At 39.9% G+C, this 27,019-nt stretch overlaps 2 protein-coding genes across 3 annotated transcripts in view; both read right to left on the bottom strand.

Annotated features, from left to right (window-relative positions):
* The window catches only part of Ctl2 (Choline transporter-like 2), a 68,148-nt gene extending 57,606 nt beyond the window's left edge, over positions 1-10,542 (bottom strand). The window contains exon 1 of one of the 2 annotated variants that reach the window (XM_019055047.2): positions 10,106-10,542. The gene's annotated coding sequence lies outside the window, so the exon portion shown is untranslated. The remainder of the gene's footprint in view (positions 1-10,105) is intronic. The other variant, XM_019055048.2, reaches the window with a different exon arrangement.
* Positions 10,543-16,506: 5,964 nt separating this feature from the next.
* LOC109039536 (gut-specific cysteine proteinase) lies at positions 16,507-26,944 on the bottom strand. Its single transcript, XM_072296051.1, has 6 exons — positions 26,677-26,944; positions 23,911-24,150; positions 22,925-23,055; positions 20,585-20,802; positions 17,512-17,652; positions 16,507-16,828 (listed from the first exon to the last, which is right to left on the bottom strand). Exons 1-6 carry the CDS (start codon positions 26,830-26,832, stop codon positions 16,611-16,613), a joined length of 1,104 nt encoding a protein of 367 aa, XP_072152152.1. The 5' UTR covers positions 26,833-26,944; the 3' UTR covers positions 16,507-16,610.
* Between the last annotated feature and the right edge of the window lie 75 nt (positions 26,945-27,019).

Raw genomic sequence — 27,019 nt, 5'->3', positions numbered from 1 at the left:
ATTCCTCTGAAAAATTCAAGATTTGCTTCGTACTACGCAGAAAATTCACTGAAATTTGCATAATAATCCGCACAACCGTTTTCACGTGAAAAACTAAATCGCCCATTTAAATTAATTTGGCAGTAGCTGATGTGTCATGGTTCCTTTCGGCTTCACGCGGTCCAATTGTCGTACAGACGCTATACCGAAAAAGAGTGAAGTTGATTTAGCATTCTGGATGTAAACAAAGTGTGTGAGAACTCACAAAATGCTAAATTACCCGCTACGGCAGTTAGTTTTACATCTTGACATTGCTCAAGTAACTGCCGTAGCAGTTAATTCAGCATTTTGTAAGTTCTCGCACACTTTTTTTACACCCAGAATGTTACATCAACTTCATTTTTTTTTCAGTGTAAGTTACCTTATCTACGAATCTAAATAGGAATTTTCCTGTTTCCAGGAACGTTCCCAAGAATTCCCAGCTAAAACTGACTCACGCACAGCGTTCATTCCCATACACTTTTGAATATTCCAGAGGATTCCATTTTCCAGCACTTACAACTTTCCTGATGGATCCAAGAAAGGTACGTCTTATATTCCCTTCCGCTTTAAGTAGGTACCCTTCCGATTGAGTGGGTTACGTTACTCACGAGAGCAACGGCAAAAGTTATCGCTTCGTGCTTTACCGAAAGGGTCACGATACAAGAGTCTCAGATCCCCCCCCCCCCCCCCCCCGGACTTAACGCGGGTGTTGCGTTTGTGGCAATTTGCTCTGCGGCCGGCCGGGAGCAATAACCTCCCCCGCAGTTTGCCGCTCCGCGACGGCTCGGGAAATTTTTAAGCACGCAGTGTTATTGGCTTATTTCGTAATTTTATCCCCGCGATGGCAACGGCACATAATAAGAGACCTCTCGGTTGGACGGTGCATTTGCTGAATATTTCAACGGAGGACATGCAAGTGGGAATTGGAACTGCCCGAGTAATATTTACCGCGGAAAAGACGACCCACCCCCTTATCAGCTATAACTCGCGAGTCAAGTTACCGTAATCAGAGGGGATGAATTATTCTTTTTTCGGGGAAACTTCTTTTCATACTTTGGAAAAATTAGGCTGGGATAATGACGATTTCAGCCTATTGCTTTGCTGTCAATACCATCCTTGTATGAGCCAGGCTTACAAAATGCGGCGGCGGTTGCATTTGACAGGTTGGTTTGTTGTTAGAGCGAATTTTCCTCTCGGTTATACACCAGTGGCGTGTTCTGCTTTGCGATGTATCGATTCATCTGCCGTTTAAATGTATGGAAAAGAATCGATAAACAGTGTGTTTACAACGAACACATTAATAATCGATTCTTTACCACAGCTTCGAACAGGGAAATAACTATGATGATAATTCACGCCTCGTCACTAACTTTATGGAAAGGGGCTGTGCTTACAAGGGAAAATACCCTCCAGTTAAAATGACTTACACAAAAATGAGCTAAATCTAGAGGAGAAGAAATAGTGAGAAAAATACAACTGCAACATTTATTTGTTAGAGGGCTTACTTAAATAAACTTGTTTCAGGAATATCTTGGAAGAATAAGACGTAAGTAGCGTATTGTCCTTTTTATGCTCATTTGACTTAATTTTCTTGAAGCGGTACAAAATGAAAGGGAGGCAATCATTCAACGGCGTGTTTCGTTTGTCAGTCGTTAGACGGAAAAATATTTTTTTTCCCCTTCGAGAGAGAACCTAGACGATTGTTACGCAACGAACGATAAAATGCGGATCGTTAACAAGAAGATGCCCAGAAGTTCTGGGAGCCGGATTCGAGCCGCTCCTGTTTCATTGAAAAAGGCCCCTCATCAGGGTTGACCCTCAAAAACAAGCGGTGAGGTCACGGGTCATTGCTGAAGGCTGAGTAGGTTCTTTGTTCAGCATGATGGTGATTCGATAGATATGAAAAGTTCGAAACAGGTGTGGAATATCTGAATCATCGATGCCACAGCAGGAGACCGTCGCACAGACCGCATTCCAAAGTAGAACGAGCCATTGGAAGAGCGATCAGATGATACAATTTTGTATCAATCTAGAAATTTCAATATTTATTTGCCACATGATACATTTGAAGGGGTAGATGGCCAGACCCTTTACCAATTTTGTTTGGTTCAAAGTTTTTGCGGTCCATTTATTATATGTAAGTTTGTCCATTCGTTTTTGTGTGCAATGTTTTTTTTCTGGCTAATAGTTTATGTAGTTCAGTTACAAGCAATGATATAGGTGCCGAAATTTCTCCATAATGGAATTTAACCCTTAGATGCCCAAAACAGACGTAAAACTGACCCAACGATCCCTGATAACACGTATCCGCGGGTTTCATGGGACCGGTCCATCCGAACTTTAGATGTAAGGCACAAATGCATCCTATAAAAGAATAATACATGAACTAGGAAAAACGAGTGAAAATCAAACATCAACACAGCTGAAGACAGGAGAGACGTTTTTGGGTCTGGTTCTTTAAAACTTTTCTCCCGAATCGGAGTGTGACAATTCATTGCATTGGCAGCATAGAGCAGAGCATCGCAAACTCACACCTCCCGTCATAGCGCCTTCAATTTTGTAGATACAACACGGACAGCCATCAAGTACGAATAGTTGTATCCCTGCGCCGTCATCAGCGCGTGTCCTTTCTCTCACTCCATTTTCATATTGTGTTGGTTCCGTTCATCTTATTTGTAGTGGTGCTTCAATGGCTACGTTAGCAAAACAGCCGAAGGTAGGAGAGATGTAATGGAGCATTGTTATTTACCTTCTTTCCCGAATCTAAGCGACAAACCACTGACAGCATAGAGCGGAGCATCGCGCCTTCAATTTTGCAGATACAATACGGACATCCATCAAGCACGAATAGTTGTATCTCTGCGCCGTCATGAAAGCGAGTCCTTTCTCTCTCTCTATTCCATGTTGTGTTGGCTTCGTTTGTCTTATTTCGACGGTGAAACTTCCAAACCACGTATCTCGGTTTGCGACGTCGCAGACTTCCTGCCATATTTTATTTTTAAAATGAAAAACTACTTAACGTCCAGTTTTGAAAATTTCTGTGATTTTTCCTCTTAGTGCAGAGAAAATTCTGTGAAAATTTCAAGGAATGATATTGATTTGGTCTACTTCAAAAAAAGTAAAGTGTGATCGTAAATTTTTAAACACCGCAAACGAGATACGTGGTTTGGTAGTTTCACCGTCGATTGTAGCGGGGCGCTTAGAGGGCGACTTGAGCAACACAGCCAAAGTATGACTTGAATTGAACTTGTTGGCCAAACTAGGTATCGGGTAAAAAAAAAATTGGGTAAAGAGTCTAGCTACCAAGGGGTGCTCCTTGACCGATATCTTACGCGAAAACCAATGGAACCATTTTTAAACTTCTTCATTCTCGATTAACGAAGAAATAAGCATTTAAAGTTTCCACATCATGTTCGACCTCTCCAATTGACAGCATCGACTTGTTTCACTGTGTGCCAGTCCCTATACTAAAAGCTACGCCCAGTGGCAATTTTACAACATTGTTTTTTCTCAATTTAAATCAATTATAAATATCGATTTTGGGCGAGACACGCTACCTCACCATGAATCGACTGTTTTACACACATGGAAATGGGGAAAAAATTGAGTCGCCAACTTTCAAGAATCGCCACTGTGTACGACCGGTCACGTACCTGCACTACTTGAGTGTGAGGGCCGGATCTTAGTTATCTTTCCGCGATCGAATCTTTCAGTTTAAAAACAAACGATTTTTCAATTACAGAATACAGGGAGTAAATACATTAGCAGGGTTGCGTGTTTTCAGTTTAGATGTAGAGGTGAACTCTCAGGATAGCGTGAGATATCCCCTCCATTTTGACCTCAACTTGAGAGCTTATTTTGAGCTTGGGAGTTGATTTCAGAGAGAACCAGTGGCACCATCGTGTTTCTCGCGAACTTTTACATACATAACAACAGTCAAATCGCAAATTCCTCAGACATGCAACAACTCCATTTTCCGTGATTTTCAGAATTTTTTGCCACTGACAGTCCACGAGTCCGGCCGCGGGCGGGAAGTCACGGTGCGACGAGGAGATGGATCCTGCTACGGCTCATAGCGAGACAAGTGACGTTTGACGGTCGGTTGAATGCCGCTGTTTCGTCAACTTGGAAGTCCATTGTTCAAAAAGCTTCAGAAAGTTAGCAGACTTGTCACATCGTGCCGAAGACTCCCCACACCCCCCAAACGAACACCGGGAAACCAGCGAGCTTTTGAGCATGACGCAATGCTGCACGCCATTGAAAGCACCGTTGCCATTTATTAGGAAAACTCTAGGATTTTCCCGTATCGTATGATAAAAAGTAGGTAAATTTTATTAGACCGACGGCAACGCAGTTAGGAAGCGGGACTGTCACCGTCGCACCTGCACCCATCACCGGCGTGATAATAGGTGACAGGGGCGACATCGCACCGGTGACTGGAATATGGCTCGTCTGTGTTGTCATTTTTACAGGGAGTCGTCGGATTTTCCTACACGAAGTTGTGTAAAAAAGGCAAATTCTACGTGAGAAATGGCAGGATTGGATACGGGAGGGCTTTAGGAGAGGCAACATCCCGATATCGCCGCACAGTGGATCGAGTCGGTGGGAGAGGTCGGACAAAATTTGGAAACTTTAAAAGCTTATAACTCCATTTATACAAAACTTTGAGATTCTAAAAATGGTTCTATAGGTTTCCTTGTGAAATTTCCTTCTAGAATCATCCCTTAAAATTGAAAATGAGACGAATTAAACATCAAAATTTGCAGTTTTAGTTAAAAATTTTATGTCTGACCTCTTTGATTGACTCGATCCACCGTGCGTCGTCGAGGTTTCGTCATTTTGGGGAGAGGCACTCTTGGCGAAGGTGAGACTACTCCCCTCAGCCGGCGGCGGGTGAAGGGGTCTAAATTGGGACAGGAAACTAGTTGTGGTGCAATGATAATTAACATGATAATGCATTGTCACCTCAAAAAATTCTACGTTTTAGGGAAAGAAACTTGGCCTATTTCATTAATACTTCGGCTGTGGGGTGGGGGATTTTTTAATGAATAAGTGTTATTAGGGACAGATAAACGTGTTATGTAGAGAAGAATTTATTGCAAGAATAATTTAGCTTTGACCGGTGGTCGTGAAAAAATTCCACAGGCATTATAAGTTGAAAATTTTTCTTAAAAACGCACACGGAAAAAAAAGAGGTAGGGGTTAAGTCCCAACTGTTGAATGATATGGACATTTCCGATTAATTGTGGTAATACTCCGATTAATTGTGGTAGTATCCCGAGAAATTAGGTTACTGACCCAAATGTTGCGGTACTACCCCAACTTGAGTTGCGATTCAACCAAAATTAATTAGAAATGTCCATATCATCCAACAAATTGGGGTAGTACCACAATTTTAGGGGATAACCCCTCACACTTTTTTCCCCGTACACTTATAAAGAAATAAGATGTCATCAATTGTCCATTTAAAAATTGTAAGTCAAGTATTGGAACGTTTCCAGTTGAAAATTGCTGTGGCAAAGAGCTAAAGCCATCACCCTGAACTTGCATTCAACACTAAAGTTTTAATTAAAGATTAAACATTTTGGACCCTCGGATCTCCACTGGATGTCTGCTTATAACGGTTACACTAATGTTTTTCCCTTTTTTCATTCCTTCTAGGTCATGCTGGGTGGGTTCCCACATTTTTGAAGGAGCACCCACATACAAAAGGATAACATTTTGTAAGCAAATAACCACGATATCTAGTCAAACGCCGAACTTCTCTGCTCAACTATGAGATGTACGTAGATTTCAAAGAACACGATATCGTCCATCGCGTTGATGTATATACCTTCCATTGGACCGCGTTTAGTAGAAAGGAACCAAGCGACATCGGCTTTTGCCAAATTTGACTTGGCAATTAAAAGTTTTACGAGAGAAAGTTTGTGCGGATTCCTTTGAAAATTGTAGGGAATTTGCTTCGCACTATGCAGAAAATTCACTGAAAGCACAAAAATCCGCACAACCGTTTTCATGCAAAAAATTAAATTGCCCGATTGAAACTGGCAATAGCTGATGTGGTTTGGTTCCTTTCTACTTAACGCTTTCCAATGGTTTCTTTCTCTCTCGCCGACGAAATAGTGGATTTTGGAGGAATGAACGACAACTTATGGATATTTTTCAATACTTCGTGAGGCAAATTAAGACGAAAAACGATTGCCGTTTCGAGAAAAAGTTTTTAAGTTTTTCCTGAGGTAGCTCTGGGATTTACTCTCTTTTTTCACGGGAGAGACGGTCGCGGCCGGTGAATGGATTAGTCTAAAGAGAGATCCGATCCCTCATCGCTGAATCCAGCCTCAGCAGGGCCGTAATATTACCGGTGATGGATTGCTTTTCCAGCCTTTTCTCAACCCCTACACACCTTTCCCATCCCGGACGGGAAACTGCGCAATGAGGTCTTCTCAAAGCCCTTGAACTTGCCAATTTCTGGGTCCAAACTGGACGGGGGAGGGCAATGGGGCATCTCTCGAAAATCGATACAGTTTGCGCGCGCGTGGCAAAGGAATCGTTTCAGCTGAATTTTAGGGACAAGAGTGTGGCGCTTGTAGAAAAAAATTTTGAGCATGCAACTTTGACAATGCGCTCGGTTATGAGTAGCATTTTATGAACTTTGAGTCTTCTTTTTGAATACTACATTGACGGGATCGCAGTTCGCAACAAGGAGCCGATTTTTTTAACCCATTTTAAAAACAGCATTTACACCATTCGGCTGCTGACAGAGATGGATGTTCTGAGCCAAAAAAAGAGTAGTTTCTTCTTGAAAAATGTAATCCAATTATGATGATGGCTATAAAATCCAGGAATTTGAACACCCGCGGGGCACCCGCATGATCAATCGATTGTCATCCGTGAGCAAGGTTAGAAGACTCATTATTGTGAACGCGGCAATTATTATGAGAGGATGATAACGCCACTTGTATGCGGACTTCCAGGTTTATGCTTCGCTCAATTGTTCTGTCTATCTTTCAAAAATTCGAACGCGTTTTAAACATGGCAAGCCTTGTCCACGATTTTATTGAGACGGGATGGTGGCTTACATTGGGAATATAATGGTTAAAAAACATTTTTTTTTTAAAAAAAAAACAACTTAAAAAAAATTCTCTTCGATTGAAAGAAACATTTTTAGAGGTAAAAAAATAATTTCTCTTACCTAAGTAAGTACGTATTAAAGTGTTCTTGGATGAAAGATCATTTTTTTAATTTTTTAAATTAAAAAAAAAACCAAAAAAATTTGCTTCACATCAAAAACATTTTTTCTTGAAAACAAGGAGAAGTTTGCATTTAACTAATGTTTTGCAAGCTTTTTTTTTTCAATGGACGTGGTTCCAGAGTCTTACCATGGTCTTCAATTTTTTAATACTCATCTTTCAAAAGTATAAGAGGAAAAAATCCGAGATACTTTTAAAAACAAATGTCAGTCCTACAAACCTCAAAAATGGCTGAATTGACAGCTTTAAATGGAATATATAGAAAATAAATATGATTTAATCAATTTTTCTGGGGCATGAGAAACACCGTACCGTGGATGTTATTACTGTCGTCCAATTTTTCCAAAATTTTCTTTTCCCTATTTGTTAGCTGTGTTCAGACAGAGCTAAAGTAAAACCTTTCGACATGAACATTCGGAACCATCGCCGGCCATTGAACTACCTATGAGAAGTGAAAATTTCTATATACATTTTTAAGGATTTCCTTACTGGAAAATCTCCTTTCTTTTTACGATTTTCCTGCCAAAGAGATGTTACGTGCGGTTTATCCTTATTTCAAAAATCCGTCGCTAATTTAAAGCTAAATAAATAGAGTGTACTTAAAGGACTTGAGACGGTTTGAAGGAAAGAATAACATACAGAAGAATATTTCAGAATTTAATGTCAAATCGTTTTTCAAAGATTCCAAGAAGGTACGTGACTTGAACTCGGGAAAATCGACGAGATAGTGTAACAAGACCAAAATTATTTGATTTCCTTCGCGACCATTCTTGCCTCACAGTTATCTCAATTATGAGGGTCTTTTGGTAGTTAATTGATCATTACTTATTCCGTAAGACACACACGAAATGAGACTGTTCCAACTGTCTGCCGAATGACACGAGCACGAACATACGAACAATCTGACTGAAGTTAAATTCATTCGAAACATCTGTGTTAAGCTCTCCAAGTTTCTACCCTCCTCACCCTCACTACCTAACTGTTCATAAAAATCCGACCCTGTTTTTTACAAATACCTCAGTAAGGTGACGAAGTTAACAATATTAACCTGAATTTTGTATTTGATTTTTGTAAATGTAAAATGTATTTGTCCTGCCAAACAAGCTGTGCTCAATGGCACGACTAAATGTCACTCTATTGTCACTCTTTTTATTTTTTAAACACATTTTCTTTAAAAATCAATCAATAAATAAATAAAGTGCAGACTTCAGGTACTTTAAGGTCAAGACTAAGGCAAGATAAAACGGGAGTCTCAAGGCCTCTTTTACCTAGGTACATGGAGAGATTTACCCTTGAGAAAACTGTTAAAAAAATTGCTTACAGGGATAGGAGGGGTACCTGAGATTTTACGAGCAGAAAGTGTAGGAAAAAAAAATTAAAATAAAATCTTTTGGTGACTCATAATTTTTTCAGTGTGCTTGCTAGGGAGTGCAATTTTGAACTCAGATTGGATGAAAACTAAGTAGGGCGGTTTAAAAATATTTGAGAATGAAATCATCGCTTTGATTCTAACGTTGGATATCACTACCATGGCTCCACAGAAATTTAACATAGTATTATGCTAACAATAAGATAAATTTCATCCAATTATACGTAATAAATGACATTGATTTTCCCCTAAATACATACCTGTTTTTAGGGGGAAGGGGTAGGTAGCGAAGGACAAGTTTTCAAACTCCATAATCTAAAGATTTTTGGAGAAAATTGTGTCAAATTCTTTTTGTGAGAGAGAAATTGAAGAACTTAGATAAAAATTGGTGTGCTCAAAAGTGGCACGCCGACTAAAAACCTCCGCTGATCATAGTCAAGTGATTGATGCAGAACATATCTACACCATCTACTATTACAGATTTGACAATGAGTAAGTAAGAATACTTTTGAGCTTAAGTTTCGGAGTAATAAGTAGAGTCTTATTGATATCATGCGCTAGAGATCCGACTCTCGGTGAGAATGTGAGGTGAAAAGAGAGATCTAACCTGTAAAAGACTCAAGCATCAACTTATCGACGGTGTAAGTTTACAATCATATAACTCTTTTGGGGCGTCTGAAAATCTGCACCTCTATGTTATTTTTTGGAAGGAGAACAAATTGACATCGTTCCTTGAAGTTTTTGCAGAATTTTCTTTGCACAGAGAAGAAAAATCAAGGCAGTTTTAAAGAATTGCCGTTGAGTGGTTTTCCGTTTAAAAAGTAAAGTATGACAGAAAGTCTGCAATGCCGCAGAACGATTATGTGATTGCCGACTTACACCGTCGATATAGAGCACAAAGTTTTGCTATGCAGTAAAACCTAAGTATCGAGTTCGCAATTCTAAGTAAATGATAAAATTGCATTGGAGGCAAAGAGGATCAATAACAGTGGCAAATGCTTACTGTTATACATTCGACAGTTCTTCTATCAAGACTTCATGATGATTTAAGATGACAGAAAATGCCTTCAAAATTTCAGCTAGATACTTAAATGTAGTAAAAAATTTATTGCTAGCAGAATAGAGCTGGATATACCTCGCTCCTTGGAAATAGAACTCATACGCCAATTCCTATCATAGATAGAGTTCACAGATTTACTGATTTAAAATCTTGGTCCATGATATCAACAGGCTGTTCCGAGTCAATCATAATTTATAAAAATACTTTCTCTACCTGCGAGGGCAGCCGGAGAGTAAAAATGAATGGCAAATATATTCGTAATCTACAACTCGAGTTCGGTGCTCCTCAAATGATCGCAGGTCTTGGTCCCACCATGAGGGAGAACGCAATGATATACTTGCTTCGAAAATACACTATCAGCAGGAGGTAATAAAAGCCTGTAAAATACAAAGCAAATTTACTCACCGTCTTGTGAACTTTAAATCCTGAATCAGTCTACTGGGCCTTGTTCGCAGAGAAAGTTCCAATCACTATTTGATTACGAGGAGCCAAACTCCGATATCCGAGCACAATATTTGAAGAACAGTATGAACACAAAGCACGTGTACTTAAAATCACAGCGGGAGTAAAACGCGGCCACCACGCGACAATAAACGAAGAGACTGGACAACCAAAACACTGATAAAACTCGAGACTGCTGTCGAGCAATGAGCTATCCCCACTTTATTGCACTTCCTCCTCAACTCTTATTCAGCTAATTGATCAAAATTGGCCTGCTTGAAGTCTCGCAATACACGTCGAAAGTTCTTCTCGGGCACCGACTGCGATGATTTTGTAGAAAATCCCTTGTGGGACCACCCGGACAGGACGAACTTTATCTTATCACTAAAAATATTATCCGAAAGAGCAGTTCACTTTGTTATGATGATGGTGTTGCGCTCTCGCGGCATGCCTTGAACTACGTGTCAAAACAATGGACTGCAATGCGCCGGAGGGGTCTGCGGCTCTCCGCACACGGGTTGAGAATATCACGAATGAAGTCCACCCCATGCTCATTATGAACGAGGAAAATGAATCGGTCTTCCACGATGTTGTCATGGCTATTTCATTGCATCCTGTGATTATTGTAATGAATTTGTATATTTTACGCTTCCATGTGATTTCAAGGTTCGAACACAAGTTTTCCATCGTTTCTCATCAAAGAATTAGTGTTCCATTTGTCTAGGGCTTCTAAAGGCGACAAAAAGTACCTAAGAAAAATATGGAATGGCCAGCCTGAGGTGGTAGTCCTCTATAAGAAAAAAGTAAAAAGAGGAGAATACAAAAAATTCATTTGAAGAGAAACGATTAAGTATATACTCTGTTCATTCCATTTTTGTTTATTCAGGTATTTTGTAAAAATATATTTTCACCCGCAGGTAACCCTGGTAAAAATTGGCAGTAGAATCTGTGTTCCAAAATACCATAGACCTACAGCCGACTGTAAGATTTCCAATAGCTTCTATAGCCGGCAACACAATTTCTTATAGCCTTTTATAGCCGATGGCGATTAAGCAACAGCCTCACGATAAAGTGTATCAACGGCGAAACTACCAGACCACGTATCTCGGTTTGTGACGTTGCAGACTTCCTGTCATACTTTATTTTTCAAATGGAAAACCACTCAAAGTCAATCCTTGAAATTTTTGGCGATTTTTCTTCTCTGTGCGATAAGAACTGAAAATTTCAAGAAATGATATTGATTAGTTCTTTTTCAAAAAAATAAAATGGGAGCTGAGATTTTTAGACATCGCAAACGAGATACGTGGTCTGGTAGTTTCACTGACGGTATGCTAACCGTTACTAATTACGGATGCTAGGACTTAGTGAGTTTTTGGACTACCGCTCTCTTTTTGGACCGTAGTATTCTTGATATATTTTGCGAGGGAAGCTCCGTATTTTTGAAGGATGCCTGCCATAGTGCCATTCCTAATATGTTGGAGCGCCTTCAATTTCGTACGATACTGTGCAATACCTCTGGTGTGAAATAGTTGCTTCAAGCGCCGTGGTACGCTGCGGCAGAGCGGCAGGCGGGCAGCCAGCGCGAAACGCGCATTGGCGCCTCCAAACCTAACAGGGATACTTCACGCATTGCGCAGTGCGTAAAGTATCCCTGTTAGGTTTGTAGGCGCCAGTGCGCCGCCGCTCCGCTTTGTGTTAGGCTCTAATATTTAATCTCGTGGAGTCAGCGTTGTTCAACTCATGACTTTGAAATGTTTGCACACTCTGTATGGATTATTCTCATTTTAATTGATGAAAACAAATGTGTAGTAAAGGAAAATATAATGTGCGTTTTGTAAATATTATGGTGATTCCGTACAAACTTAAGGATTTACAAATCACACGAATTTCTACACAATTTCTTGTAGCCTTTTATAACCGATGGCGAAAAAGCAACAGCCAGGCGATAAAGTGTAAAGCCCGGTGACAGGAACTATAGCCCGGCTGTTTAATTTTTTATCGCTTCGTGTAGCCCGGCCGCATGATTTTTTCCACTTTCTACAGCCAGCTATACAATGATTTTCTATCGCCTTCTTCAGTTGAGAACTCCTATGGTATTTTGAAACGCAGCTCCTATCGCCAATTTTTACCAGGGATTTCATTCTTCAATTTGATGTAGACACCCCCCCCCCCCCCCCTTCGTTGCATACAGTGTGGTATCGCGACTTTCGTATTCAAGTTGCTGTTGGTCTTTTATTCCCGCAGTAAAATTGCAGCTTAAAATTATAAGTCAAGAGCTGTAGAGATGCTAGACACAATTATACGTGTCCTACCGCAAGAATGCTGCAAACGTAGGAACCGCTATTATTAAGTTTCTCCCGATACTTAAAATAGAATCATGTGCTGAAGAAGCCAAACTTTTGAGGGAAAACAACCTGTTTTCTCAGCAATTTACTCTGGTAGATGAAACTACTTTGCCTCGACCTCAAGCAACTATTCCATCTCCCCGGAGATCAAATTGCATACCTAACGAAATGAAGGAACTTCGTAAATCTGGCTCTGAATGCTCATCTGGGATGCCGCGCTGCCTTGGCATTGCCATGAGTTTGCTGTAATTCTCTAGTACCTGATTATTTTGTGTTCTCGGAAATGAAATTGCATATCAACGGTGAAACTACTAGACCACGCATCTCATTTGCGCAGTTTCAAATAATTCCCTCCAATTTAATTTTTTTTTCAGGGAGAACAAATCAATATCATTCCTTGAAGTTTTCACAGAGTTTTCCTCTCGCAGAGAAGAAAAATCACGGAAGTTTTCATGCATTAACTTTAAGTAGTTTTCCATTTAAAACATAAAGTGTGCACGACAGGAAGACTGCAACGCCGCAAACCAAGATACGTGGTCAGTGGGCAGATTGTTGAAAATGGTAGACAAAGCAATAGACAAAGGAGACAAAACGGATATGGAGAGATCCTGTTAGTAGAAGCGGGTGGTTGCAATGGACAAAGGAGGTAGGTAATAGACTAACTAACGGTAGCCCACGAGAGATCCTATAGTTAGTCCATCATTGCTCCCTTAGCCCACAGGAACTGCCCATCTCAACCAATGGGATCGCTCCATACTCCCTATGTCTTCCTTTTCTATAGTTTTGTCTATCAATTTCAACAATCAGCCGTAGCTCAGGAGTAGCTTCACCGTCGATATGCAGCAAAAGGAAAAACATGGATGGAACTGAGTGAATCTGGTGGCTTGTGAGCACACTGGAAGAAAAACACATTGGATCTAGAGTCCAGACTCTTGAAAACATTGACAAGGAAAAATACTCTTAATTCAATCAGATTTTTGCTTAAATCAAAAGGAAATCCGCTCAAATTAAGAGGCTTGGTTATTGATTTAAGCTTAAGTCTGATTGAATCAAGAGTATTTTTTCCTGTCGATGTTTTTAAGAGTCTGGACTCTAGATCCAATGTGTTTTTTTTTTTTTTTCCAGTGCAGTTCTCCACACAAGAGCACGGAGGAAAGCATGCAGAATGGAGGTGAACTATTAATGTCGGTGCAGTTGTCTGATTTTATTGCTCTCGCTCTCGACAAACGAAGCTCGCAATAATACGCGAAACCGTGTTTGATGAGGGGAGGCGGGGCCGAGCTAAAACGAAGCTATTTAAGCCGGGTATCTTAGACGAGCGGCTGTCAATCGAAACGTCAGGTTTAAACGATGAAGCCATCAATCGCTGGCGACTCCAAATGAAGTGAGGGCGCCAATTGCGTGATCTTTTTATAACCGTTTTCGCGAGCGATTCACGCCCGACGGCGGAAAGAGAGCGGAAAGGAGTCAAGTTCGGGTTTGGGGCACGGTTATCGATCGACAAAGACCTATCAACAGGTGGCGATTCCTCGGCGGCCACCCCGCCGCCCCTTGTTTGTTCATTTGTTGTAGTAACTGAGCAGTGAACACTACCGAACTGCAGCCCGTCGATAAGGGTCGCAATCAGGGTTGCCGCTTCATGAGGAATCCACCCCTATTCGATGTAAGCACGTGTTATCGCCGAATAAGGGTCTCGAATGTTGAGCAAGCTGCGGGCTGATTGTTGAAATTGATAGACAAAAATACGGACAGAGAGGACATGGAGAGTACGGAGCGAGCCTATTGGTTGAAATGGGTGGTTTCTATAGACAAAGGGAGAAAATGATGGACTAGCTATAGGGTCTTTTTTGGGTTGCCGATGGTTAGTTTATTACCAATCATCCGCTTCTACTAATAGGATCTCTGCATACCCCTTTCGTCCTCTTTGTCTATAGCTTTGTATACCGATTTCAACATCACGCTGCAGTTTGAAGGGAAGCATCTGAGTCTGAGCTTGTCCCTTAGGGGTCTTAAAGGACAATTTCTTTGAGGTAGGATGCGGGGATCGATTCCTGTCCTTCGTAAACCTTCAACTTCATGGAAAATAACAGTCTCCGATGGAAGTTCTTTTTTCAGCTATTTTTTAGGTTTTCCTCATTATTCTCTGAAAAATGTGGAAGTTTGGTCACTCTTATATAATTCAGGGGAAAGATACGGGGGTAGGGGAGGAGAGGCACGGGGAGTGAGAGCCTGCCTAACGGGTGCCTGACGAATCGATACAAATGCATCAATTTTTTTTGTAGGACAATGGTCAAAAAATTAGATTTTGTATAGATTTTTTCAAATTATTTTGTTTGTCTATAATTTGCGCTTTTCCGGTGATATTGTCAAAGTGAGAAGAAACTTTTTTAGCTTGGAAGGTCATCTTACATGAAAGAGTTTTTGACGGGATGAAGAATGTAGATACTAAAAAAATTTCAAGTCGGAATATAGCGTAAATATATGTTAAACACATACAGTATGATTTCATTGCATGGGCTCGGACGCCAGATAAAAGTGCGCTGTAGAAGTGAAGTTACAGAATCAGGCTACCGACCTTCAGTGGGAAGCTAATCTAACGAGTTTGACTGAAATTCGACGATAGGGGCCTCGACGCAACTATTCGGGCTCAAGAGCTGTCCGTGTTGCGTTGAAAAAAATGAAGGCGCTTCAACATCTCTCGCCTACCCGATTCAAGTTCATGACAGGCGTTACATGCTTGCTGATATACGACATTGCTCGTATAATGAAAACACATAGAATGGTGGAGCTGCCTTTAGTGACTTAATGAAATCAGTTTGGCTCACTATCCTAAAAATTCTCTTAATTTTAAACTTATTTCACCATTCATTAATAAGAGTGAATAGACCTCGCTGAAGATTCATACTTGAACTCAAAATCAGCTTCGTCTGCATAAAGTGCTATAGAGTTGTGAACATTTTAATACATCAAGCAGTCGTGTCTTTTGAAAAATCCGGTCTTATCTTCCTAAAAAAATTACACTTTATGATCTTACATTGATTACTTAGATCTGCATTTGTGTCAGGAAACAAGCCCGCCTTTTCTTAAAAGAACTCTGCCACCTTTATTCACATTATTGTCTCTTTGAAACATCGAGATCTTTCACAAGAGGTGTAGAATTATGCTCTGAGCACTGATTCTTGATTTAATCTTTATTGCAGTGGCGTACCTTCGTATTTTTCTCGAGAATAAGGGAGTCTATGTTTAAAAATTCGTCAGATGAAAAGAGGGTGAATGCAAAGGTAGGTATTGTAAAAATCTTACAGGACATTTGGACGATTTTAATCAGAATCATCATAACTGCCAGTGGCGTAGCATGAATTGCAATGTATCGATTGTTATGCCATTTAAACCTATGGAAAAGGATCGATAAGCAGGGTGTTCGCAGCGAACACTTTTAATAATCGATTCTTTATCATAGGTGTAAATGGTATAACAATCGATACATCGCAATTCACGCCACGCCACTGATAACTGCATCATACGTTGCCTATTAATTTCTCGAGTCTTATGTTTTTATCAAACAACTACGTAACACTATACGTTAAAATTTTGTGATTTTATCTTTATAATCGAGGGAAAATTAACAGAGAGTTTCGAGGCGTTATGTTATTTAAATTTCTCCTTAGAGATTAAAAAATGAGGAAAACAAGACAACGGAAAATGGTATTAGACTTCATTTTGGAATTAGGTTCATAATTTCTTGCTCATTCTCTCTTCCTCTGGCCACGCGGATAGATCCCTGGAAAAAATAAAGTTGCTGATTTAACAATTTCGTAGTTTAAAAAAGTGTCCGATGTGTTTAAATGCAGTTTTTACAATAAAAAAAAAATTCTGATTTAACCACCCCTGTGGTTAAATTAGCTGTTCAATATTTTATATTTGAAACATATCGGACATCTTTTTTGACAATTTAATTGTTAAATCAGCAATCAATTTTTTCCGTGTCTATAACCCTAGCAGGAAAGAATCCCTCTCAAAATCGTTCAGATGTTTTTATTCGGTAACCTCCATCACAATTTTGCACTCCAGAAGGTGTCGCTTGAGGAGTGCCTTCGCTTGAGCCTTCAATTTTGCATCCACCTCTAATGCAGTTGGGGCACTCCAGCATGCATACGACGATCAATTTGTAGCTGTGAAACACCCTGCCTGATTTTTACGAATCCACCATCTCCGAACTTATTGCCCCAGGGCATGACTCCCAGCCAGTAATCGATTTTCTTTTGCCTGTCTCTACCCCAGCCGATGACTTTCAATGTGACGTCATCCAACTTCCTCGCATCTTTCGTTGGTGAGTAAATTCCTGAGACAGAAAAAACAGCGTTGCATCATCAATTGCACCATCCAGAGCACACCGAGGGAGATTTGGATCTGGGGGACTTTCACAGCTCTGAGGGAGAGTTCGGGGAACTTCTCTTGCTCCGAATTTGGACTCAAGGAGCCTCGGTCTCTCGGAGAGAATTTTGAAAAATTCATTCGTCTAAAGAGCAATTTTAAAATGCTGTCATTAAAAACTTGATTGCAACACAATTGAATCAGTGAGAACGAAAACACACCAACTCGGTACCTCGAAAATGCTCTCTTTTCACTATGTACAGACAATTTTCATAATGGTCATTGAAGTTACCGTATCTGCGCCAACTTGGACATTTAAAGTTTCCTTAAATACTTGATTTTAGGCCCTAAAAATATTTTTCTTAAACTAACTTCTTCACCTAATATGCAGTTTTGTGTGTGTCTCGATTCTTTTCATTTTTTTGAGTTGGTGTGTTTTCGTTCTCACTGATTCAATTTCAAATGTGGTTTTTGTGAAGGGTAAATAGATTTCTAGGAAAGCACGCCCCTTAGTCTCACTGGCTGCATCTTTTTTCGTAATCAACTAAAGAACTTAGATTATTGCCTTAGCTGGTAAGTTTAAAATAAAGAGCCGTTGATAAATTATGTGATGGGTTTTTTCGCTCTTAGACCCTCTTTCCTTTTACTCACCTTTTTTATAGCTGAAGAAATCAGAGAAGAGACGCATTGTGGCCGTGACGGGGCCATTGGAGATGATTTCTTGCTTGATGAAATCTGCAGTCCAGGCTTGAGTAAATTGGTCTGAGTTCGGGATCGTCCTCACCAGATCAACTGAAACATATTAACAGGACCCGGTTAAGTTTTACTGTCCTCTGCAGCATGACGACTTTTTAGGTGCAAGAAGTGAAAGAACAACGCAAAACATGCTGAGACGGGGATTAACACGACCTTAAATGTAAAGTATACATGGATCACATTTAGCAAAAAGGAACCAGCGTGATTACAGTGTTGTGAAAATGTTGCTTCTTCATAACTATCTGAAAAAATCTCCCAAAGTAGCAAATTTCTTTGGCTTTCCACCAAAAATTGTTAATTTTAAAGGAAAATAAATGTGTAAATTTTAATACTGTGCAAATATTAAGTATTTTTTAAAGAAAAGAAGAATTCGCACAATTTTGAAAACACTGTGCTCGCACTGGTTCCTTTTTGCTAAATGCGATCCAGATAAAAGATGCGGATGAAACTTGACAGGACGACATGAACCTTGATTAAGAGCATCCCTAGTAGCAACGACCATAAAAATTCTTTCAACAATTTGTAAATTTTAAAAATAAAAAACTTTTTAATAATTTTTTTAAAAAAACACCCGTTAAATTTATTATCAAGGAATCTCTGTTTGGGAACTTTTTAAAGTAAAATTTATGCGAGGTAAAATTTAATCGTAAAAGTGTTTAAAAAAATTCTGAAAGAATCTGCTGTAGTTTTTTAACACTGAACATTTTAGAAAGGATGTAAAAAAGCTCTTAAAAATTGTTATTTTTTTTCTTCTACGTCCCTAGAAAAAAGACACAAATTACAGCTGAACTTTCAAAGAGGTGAACCTCTTAAGGTATAATTTCAACGACCATTACCCTAACATCAGAGGGCTTTTTTCAAATATACCACTTGGTATATATGTAAGTAGTTCAATTTTAAAAGCAGTTTGGATTTGAAATTATTGTTTATTCATATTACACCATATTGCCGGGAAAACACCCGTAAAAGTATGTCACCCGACGCAAAACTAGAGCATTGGGTGAGGAGACAAGAATCTTGAAGCCTTGTTAGGCCAAGGTCATACTAACGAATCCAAACTACTTGTGACTGAGTGCTGAGGTGTGAAAATCGAAGGGTTCGAAAGAATTGGGAGGGTTATGAAAGCAAAGTGAGTGTTTTCTTCCCGCTTGACGTGAAAGGTAATGAAACCACTTGACGATTCCTCCCATCCCCACATTAAAAATTTATCGCAGCATTAAATGCCCGTCGCACAATTTACGAGGAGTCACAGCTTAGATTCCCGTTTTACTCTATACCTCAGAGGAAACTTCAGCGAAAATTAGGCATTAGATAATGGGCAACCAGACGCAAGCTCTGAATAGAAAAGTCACATATTTCCTTTTCAAAATTTTACGTAGAAGCAATTCAGAAATTAACCTCTTAACGAGGTATTAACAAATACCATCAGCATAGATCATATGGGAGCTATAGACTAAATGAATGAAACCATTTACATTTCTGCCACTACATACACGTATCGTTATATGGCGTTCCCCGGCGCGCTACGACACCTAACCGCCAATGCTCCGTATCGAACTGGAACCCTTTTAGTACACTTCGAGCACTTCATCATTCTTGCTTCTATCCCATGGGACTGTGGAGGTATGCACACTGCACATCTCCATCCTGAAACTCTTCAACCCAGAATAGAGCATTGCCATTTCACGCTTGCGCCATCGCGCCTTCAATTTTGCAGATGCAACACGGATATCCATCAAGCACGAATGGTTATATCTCTGCGCCGTCACCAAAGCGAGTCCTTTCTCTCACTTTATTTCCATGTTATGTTGGCTTCACGCATCGCGCCTTCAATTCTGTAAATACGACACGGACATCCATCAAGCACCTTTCCCTCCTTCCTTTCCATCCATCCTTTCTCTTGCTCTGCTTCCATTTTGTGCTCGTTTCTTTTGTCTCATTTGTAGTAGTGCTTTAAAGGATACGTAAAAATCACGGCTGAAGACAAGAGAGACGTAATTGGACCGCCTTTTTCAACTTTCCTCCCGAATCTAAGTGATATTTTCTTGGCAGCATAGAGCAAAGCATTGGGAATTCACCCTTTGCGCCATCGCGCCTTCAATTTTACAGTTGCGATACGGACATTCATCATGCACGAACAGGAGTATATTGACACTGTCAGAAAAGCGCGTTGAGGCAATTCTTATTTTTGAAATTTGAGAAAAGTTAAGCTCAGTCTCCTCAAAATGTAATATGATGTGTTAAATCAATAAACATTTTGGAAACAAAGGTTGTTAAAAAAAAATAAATAAATAGGGAATATGTTCCTTAAACGCCTTACCCTGAAGGCCACGTCTAAAAGTTGGTATTTTTATGAGAGTTGTGTCGTGTTGGGGAATGTTTTTTAAACCTGCCCCTAGAAATCCCAAGCTAGGTCAGTTGGCTCGACTATTTCCTCTGGTGAATTTGTATATGGCAGATGATGAAGGGGAGGGGGAAAAAAGTACCCGTATGTTACCAAAAATGTGTATACTAAAAGAAAAGCATTGCTAACCTTCAAAAACATACAAATTACATAAATTATACTTCAAAATCCATGTTGACGGCGTCAGTCCGCAATCACACATCTCACTAGCGGTGTCTGAAAATCTTCGCTTCTATGTTATTATTTTAAAAGAGTACAAATTGACACCATTCCTTGAAATTTTGACAGAATTTCCCTCGCACAGAGAAGAAAAATTACGGCAGTTTTAAAGAATTGCCGTTCAGTAGTTTTCTGTTTAAAAAATAAAGTATGACAGGAAGTCTACGACGTCGCAAACCGAATCATGTGATTGACGACTTACACCGTCGATGTGTTTAAATACGAGTCAATTTGACTTGACTTGGTACTTATTGGCGTATTACTCCGATTTACTGAAAACTATTTTTTACCAACAAATGCTACCAATGCACCAAGCAAATGTGATGGATCTAAGGAGATACGTACTGTTGTAGATGTGTGGTTTGGTTTCTTTGGTGCTGCAGTGTTTGTCTGGGTTGGGGCACGTAAGAACAGGGGTTTTCTTCAAAATGCAGCTGTTTGGGTAGGTGCTGTAGTCACAGGGAGATTGAATCGGGTATGGCTTGCAGCCGTCCGAAGAACCATAGTCCCCACCGGTCACAATACCAGACTTCTCGATGAATTTCCACGCCTGGAAAGGATAACTACTCGAAAAAGGAAGGTTAAGTCAGTACTAAAAACAAAAATGAGTGCGAAAATTTTGCAGACCAGCTTCAAAATGACCTTTATTAAAGACGTATCGGTACAAATTTGGTCTAAGTACAACATTCTGTTGTATGGTACACACATATATCGACGGTTAAATAAAAGAACGCGTACCTCCATTGTAACGTCAAAAATCTTCAAGTTTGTTTTATTTTTTTTTTTTCGAAAGAAAAATGACCTGTAAATGTCCCGTAAAATATCCCCGTATATTGTAAATGTTCTTAAATGCTTACAGGAAATTTCAAGAAAAACTTTTCGTTAGTTCTCTTGTGAAAATTTCACACTAGCGAAGACTTATCACGTCACAATCGGAGATACACATTCTTTATTTTAGCCATATATTTATTTGCGTGTAAGTTTAAAAAAATAATTCAGTGCTATTCATGGAACGCTACGCTTGGCTGGCACACAATGTCTTTGAAATGGCAAGTTTTTCCGTCCAAGAGACCGATTGTTTTTTCTGTGAAGTTCATGGGGCACTATAAAGACGAAGTTGAATTAGATTTATGTGACTGTTGGTTACATTATAAGGTATCTTAATTGAACCGGACACTAACAAATTAAAGTTCACTTTTCTCGGTGATACCAAGACGCTAATCGATAATCCGATCCAATAAATGCACGATAATGAATGATACAATTAACCAATCACACAATTCCATTTCACCTAAGTCCTGTAGTGGCTAATTAACTGTAGAGAAATTAACCCATCATCATCCTGATATACTGACTACGAAATTGCATTTTGAAATGCACGGGTATTGACGTCATGCATGGTTATAGTGCATGATATGGCCTAATTTATCACTCAGTGATGCACACATTCGCAATAGTCGCTCGAAGACAGGATGCACAATCCACATGCAGCATTGCAATGAAACGAAGATTAAAAGAACCGTGATTCGTAACTACTGCGTTTAATGATGCTAATCATTCAGGAAGGAGTGGCTCTCAAAGAGGGCACGCATTGGTAGATCCAGCACGTTGGCAACATTGTTTTCTCTCGTTGTAAGCCTTTTGGAAAAGTCTCGGTTTTCGGAGGGGCCAGGGTGTGCTCTGATAAGAATCGATTTTCAACAGTTTTATTGGATGAATTTCATTGTTACCAGCTTGGATCCCTCTCTGGGGCACAAGGAAGAAACGTCCAAGGGGCGACATTGGGGAGGGGGGATCCTTTTCATCAAAATTTTCTTTCCTATTTTGTCTCTCATTTCATCCAGCAGGGTATGAGCCCCCTCCCCCCCCCTCCTCCCATCTCCCTTTGCTATGTGACTCAGTCACTGCACTCAATCATTACACTGATAAGCGTCATCATTACGTGATATTTCTTTCATCATTGACACAAAACTTACGCCATGCGGACCGCGTTTAGTAGAAAGGAACCAAGCCAGATCAGTGATTGCCAAATTCAACTGGGCAATTTAATTTTTAACAAGAGAACGTTTGTGCGGATTCCTTTGAAAATTTCAAGGAATTTGCTCCGCACCATGCTCCAGAAAATGTTCTCATGTAAAAATTAAATTGTCCAGTTAAATTTGGCAATAGCCTATGTGGCTTAGTTCCTTTCTGATTAACGTGGTTCATACTGCCGAGCTGAGGAAGAACGCCGTATGAACATTCGAGAGTTGCAAAATTTCATTCGATAAAAGTCTATGTTTTGAGAAAAATTATAAATGTTTCTCCTTGACATTTTCAAGAACTCCAGTGAAATTGCGAACAAAATTATCTAAAAAATTGGAAGGAAATTATTCACAAGTTCACCAGGAAATTCGTGTTTATCAAAGGAAATTTGGCAACGCCTGAAGGTTCAAATGACGTTTTTCTTTAGCACAGCAGCATAGCAAAGTGAGCAAAGGGAGACGTGGCTAGCGCACAATTTGACTTTTCTACAGTCACATCTAGCAAAGACACATTGCTATTTGCAATATTACGTATTGCACTACATATTGATTTTTCTAAACTTATCCTCTACATTGAAACAAACTGCTAAACACGTTACTTATCGGTTATTTTGGCACTTGACAGATGGTTTTATCGTGTTAGGGGTGGTTTTATTCGTACCCTCCTTTGCATCCGGATCCGCATGTTTTGCAGCACTGGAGAGGGTGCAACGGAGACAGCTTCAGATTCTTCTTCTTCCCGCCTGAATGAATGCAAATTCTGTCCGAAATAGCTTGCACCACTGAGGCAGCCTGCAGGGTGCAAAATACTTTCAGCTTGATACTTGAAGGAACTATGCATAAAATACCCCTTTCAACTCAATTAATAGGGTCAGTGAAAATGAGTTGGGACGTTCATTCTGTAGAGGAGGAGGGAGATAGTCATAAACAAGACAGGGGAAAAAGGTGCTAGTAAGATTGACAGTACGAATATGAGAATGATAATGGCTGCATCATAAAATGAGTAAGAGCAATCGAATAAGGACGAGATGATGTTCACGATGGATTGATAACAATTATAAATATTCAGTACAATATCAACTTAGATAAACTTTTTCTCTTCATCGCGGACAGTCAGAAAACAAGTAGGTATGTACACTAAGGCCATAGAGATTTTTAATTAAGATTAAGGTGCGACAATTCTCTATTAAAGGCTCAGCCGACCTAGGTTAAATTTGATGGACACACAGCTGAGTCTTTCCTTTATCTTTTAAACTTTTAAAGTGGGAAGATTGTTAATGGGGAAGTTGACGATTACTGTATAACACAGGATTCTTATTTTGTTTTTCGTATAATTTTTTTAGGGTTTACAATTGAACTTATTTATGCAAAAATGATCTATGTGCATGGGATTTGGGTGCAACATAGTTCCTTTTAGCATAAATACGTCAAATTGGGGAACCGGAACCCCTATGCAAAAAAGGTGGCCCATGACGGCTCGTGGAACGAATTCTGCGGCCTAATGATAGACTAATAAAATGTAATTTTTTAAAAACTTTTCAAAGTTATTTTAAGAAAGACGCATCATGTCAAATACAGGACATGTGACAAAAAAAGCGCAAAATTACTTAAGATTGAGCATTATGAAAAAGAATTGTTTTTACTGACCCAATGAGAGGCGCAGAAACCAGTGTCAAATATAGTAGAAATAGTAGAGTTGCAGGCCGGCCAGTGATCCCTGGAATCGAAATTTTCTGGGTAGAGTTTATCTTCAGTTTTCTTGCCGAATATTTTTGCCGGTTCTGAGTCCTTTTTACCCACAGTTCGGGCGTTCATCAGATTTTTCGAGTAGCCATACAACTTCCTCATATCGCCGTCCGTTGTATTTTCGTGAAAATTTCTCCCGGGCTGAACTCAAAATGTAAACGAAAAATATGAGATTTTTATACTGACAAGAGAGAAACTAAAATTATATCTTCAAAACTGTAGTGAAGTGCGATATTCCGAGTTTGAATGACTCGACGGTATCTTTGAGTGAATTAAAACTACCGTGGGAGAAAAATGAACAACAGATTCGTAATGATTCGTTCATTCATCACGTATCAACACAAGTCCTGACTAAGTGGGTAACATTAATATTTTGAAGGGGTAGGTTAATCACCGCCATTGACTCTCTAGGACTATTAAAATCCCGCTCTCCCTTCTCCTCCGACCAATTAAAACGTTTGCAGCATTCATCTATTTCTTTCCCATTTTCTTCCAACTGGAATATTCGCTCCATGACCATGAGTGAGACGTATAAAACGCCTTCAAATGTAAACGCCCGCAACATGTCTTGCATCTAAGTTATTCCTACGTCCCAAGAGGGGTATTTGGTGATTTAAACAAGAGGGCTCATCGCCAGTTTATTTTGAAATCTCATTATTATTGTGACCAAAATAAGTTCATTTTGTTGGTTGTACCAAATAAGGTGGGCTTTAAAACGACTGAAAAACTGGATACTGTGCGAGATGGGTCGCTTGTGTCGCAGCATTGAGTTTGAATGGTTTTACGAGTAGCATGTAGATTAGCAAAAAGCGATAAAAGTCGAGAAGCCAATTTTCTGCATTCGATGTAATCGAAGAAATCACGTATCGAAAAACATGGTTGATGACGTCATTCATCTCAGAGATACATACATGGTCTCTTCTTGCCGTGGATAAAGTAATCAACTATGCCTTTGTTAGAGAACGAGATAACATCTGAATTTAAAGATGCATTACTAAAAACCCTCTAACCGCCTGAATTCTAAATATTAATTTTTTGCCACAGTTAGTCCTAACGTTCCAATGGTCCGAATCCCATGAGTTTTGCGACTATCAACACTTCAGCATGTCCGCTCTCTTCAGATTTTGGAAACTCAACCTACGGGGATCTGCTTGGCGAGCGCAAAGCTCCCTTTGGGGATCGGGCTACGTGTAGGTCAGGGGGCGTGCCCCCTAGTACTGTATCTCTTCATCAAAATTTTACGGAAAAGGCGTTTCACCCGCACCGGATAGTTCGGAAATCAACTCCTACGTAAAATATTAATATTAATGTGTAATACAGCTATCGATTTCTGTATCGAATGCTAGGGTTTTTTCTGAACACATTTCTGCTTTCATTGCTCAGAATTTCGCCAATTTTTGGGTTTACAATGATTCTTTAGGCTCATGCGCAGGGGCGCTATCGTCCTTAGTTTGGCTAATAATTCAAAACCTACCGAGTTTTTTTACCTAATCGATACTATATATCGCATGCCAGTTAGACCACGTCACTTGAGCTTGACGTAGACGAAACCATATTACGCACCACTGCGATGGATGACGTCACCAATTTTGTTTTCAAAAGCTTGATAATTTCGTTAAAACAAGGGGCTACGCCCCCTGACCACTCGAACCTCTCGATCCGCTTCGCGCCTCAAGCGGAATAAAATTTGGAGGAACGTTCCTCGCGACGATCTGTGCGCTGCCCGCTCATCGGAAAATAGAGCCATACTTCGAAGAAAAAGCACAAGTTCTTCATATTGTAATTTTTGCTGTGTTCTTTCGCAGTGAATGCATTTTCAAAAATATTTATGCTGTAAATTGAATGAAGAATGCTGATGGAAGGAAGGTTTATACGAAACCAATTGGAGAAAAAAGCAAGTTTTAACTTGTGGAACGAGGCGTTAAGAAAATATGTAATATGAATTTGTTTTATTCAATTGTTGTATTTTCCATCAGATTTTTTTTTTTACGTTTTTAAAATTTAGCAATTAAACACACATATAATCTACATTTCATATCAAATATGGACGAAAATTGTATTTCTAATTTAAGGGAATAGGTGGGAACGAAGCCACCCCATAACTCCTTCTTATTCCCTCAGTGATTTCAATCTCCTTCTTCCACTCAAGGGAATCAGTGATTTCCTTGCATATCGACCGTGAAATTCCCAAACCACGTATCTAATTTGCAGTGTTTAAAATCTCCGCTTCCATTTTATTTTCTTAAATGAGAAAAAATCAATTTCATTCCTTGAAGTTTTCACAGAATTTTCTTCTTTTGGAGAATAAAAGTCACGGTAACTCAAAAGAATTGACGTTGAGTGGTTTCCCAATTAAAAAATAAACCATGACAGAAAGTCCGCAACGTCGCGAACCGAGATACGTGGTCTGGTAGTTCACCGTCAATATGTGCAGAATATGCCACGTATTATTGCGTTGTCCAAATCTGCAATCGCATCGGAACACCATAAGGAAATACTGATAATCTTCTGTAGCAGGATTGTGAATTCAATAACCGTTAATTTAAAATTATTCATTCAGAGCAAAAAGGCTAAAGGCAGGATGCATTTTATTCCGATGTAGATTTGATGACGTGAAGTTCATAACGACCCGAAGAAATCCGGTTGGAGAATACTTGAGTCACTTACCGTCCATGTTAAATCGGTGCTCTTCTTCAACTGTCTGAGGTAGCATTCGCAAAGGTACTTTGCGCCTTTGCCACTGGGCGCCACGGCGGCGTCAACGGCCAGGAAAAGGATCTGGAGGAGGGCGCAGCTCCATATGAAGAGGGCGCGATGATCCATAGCTTGGGCCGTCAAGTTCAAAGCCCAAAGCTGCAAGCTCGAAGTTCCAACTGCAGGCGGGCAGGACTCGAACGTGCGGCTGGGGCACAGTCGCTTCAGTGGCGGTGCGCCGCGCCTCCCCCAACGTGGCAGACGAGGACCCCCCCCCTCCCCCCTGTCCCGATTTCCTCCTGCCCGCCCGCAAAAG

Source organism: Bemisia tabaci, chromosome 2 (genome assembly GCF_918797505.1).
Source record: "Bemisia tabaci chromosome 2, PGI_BMITA_v3".
NCBI lineage: Eukaryota > Metazoa > Arthropoda > Insecta > Hemiptera > Aleyrodidae > Bemisia > Bemisia tabaci.
The sequence above is the reverse complement of the archived record's forward strand: the minus strand, read 5'-3'. Positions and strand labels throughout refer to the sequence as shown.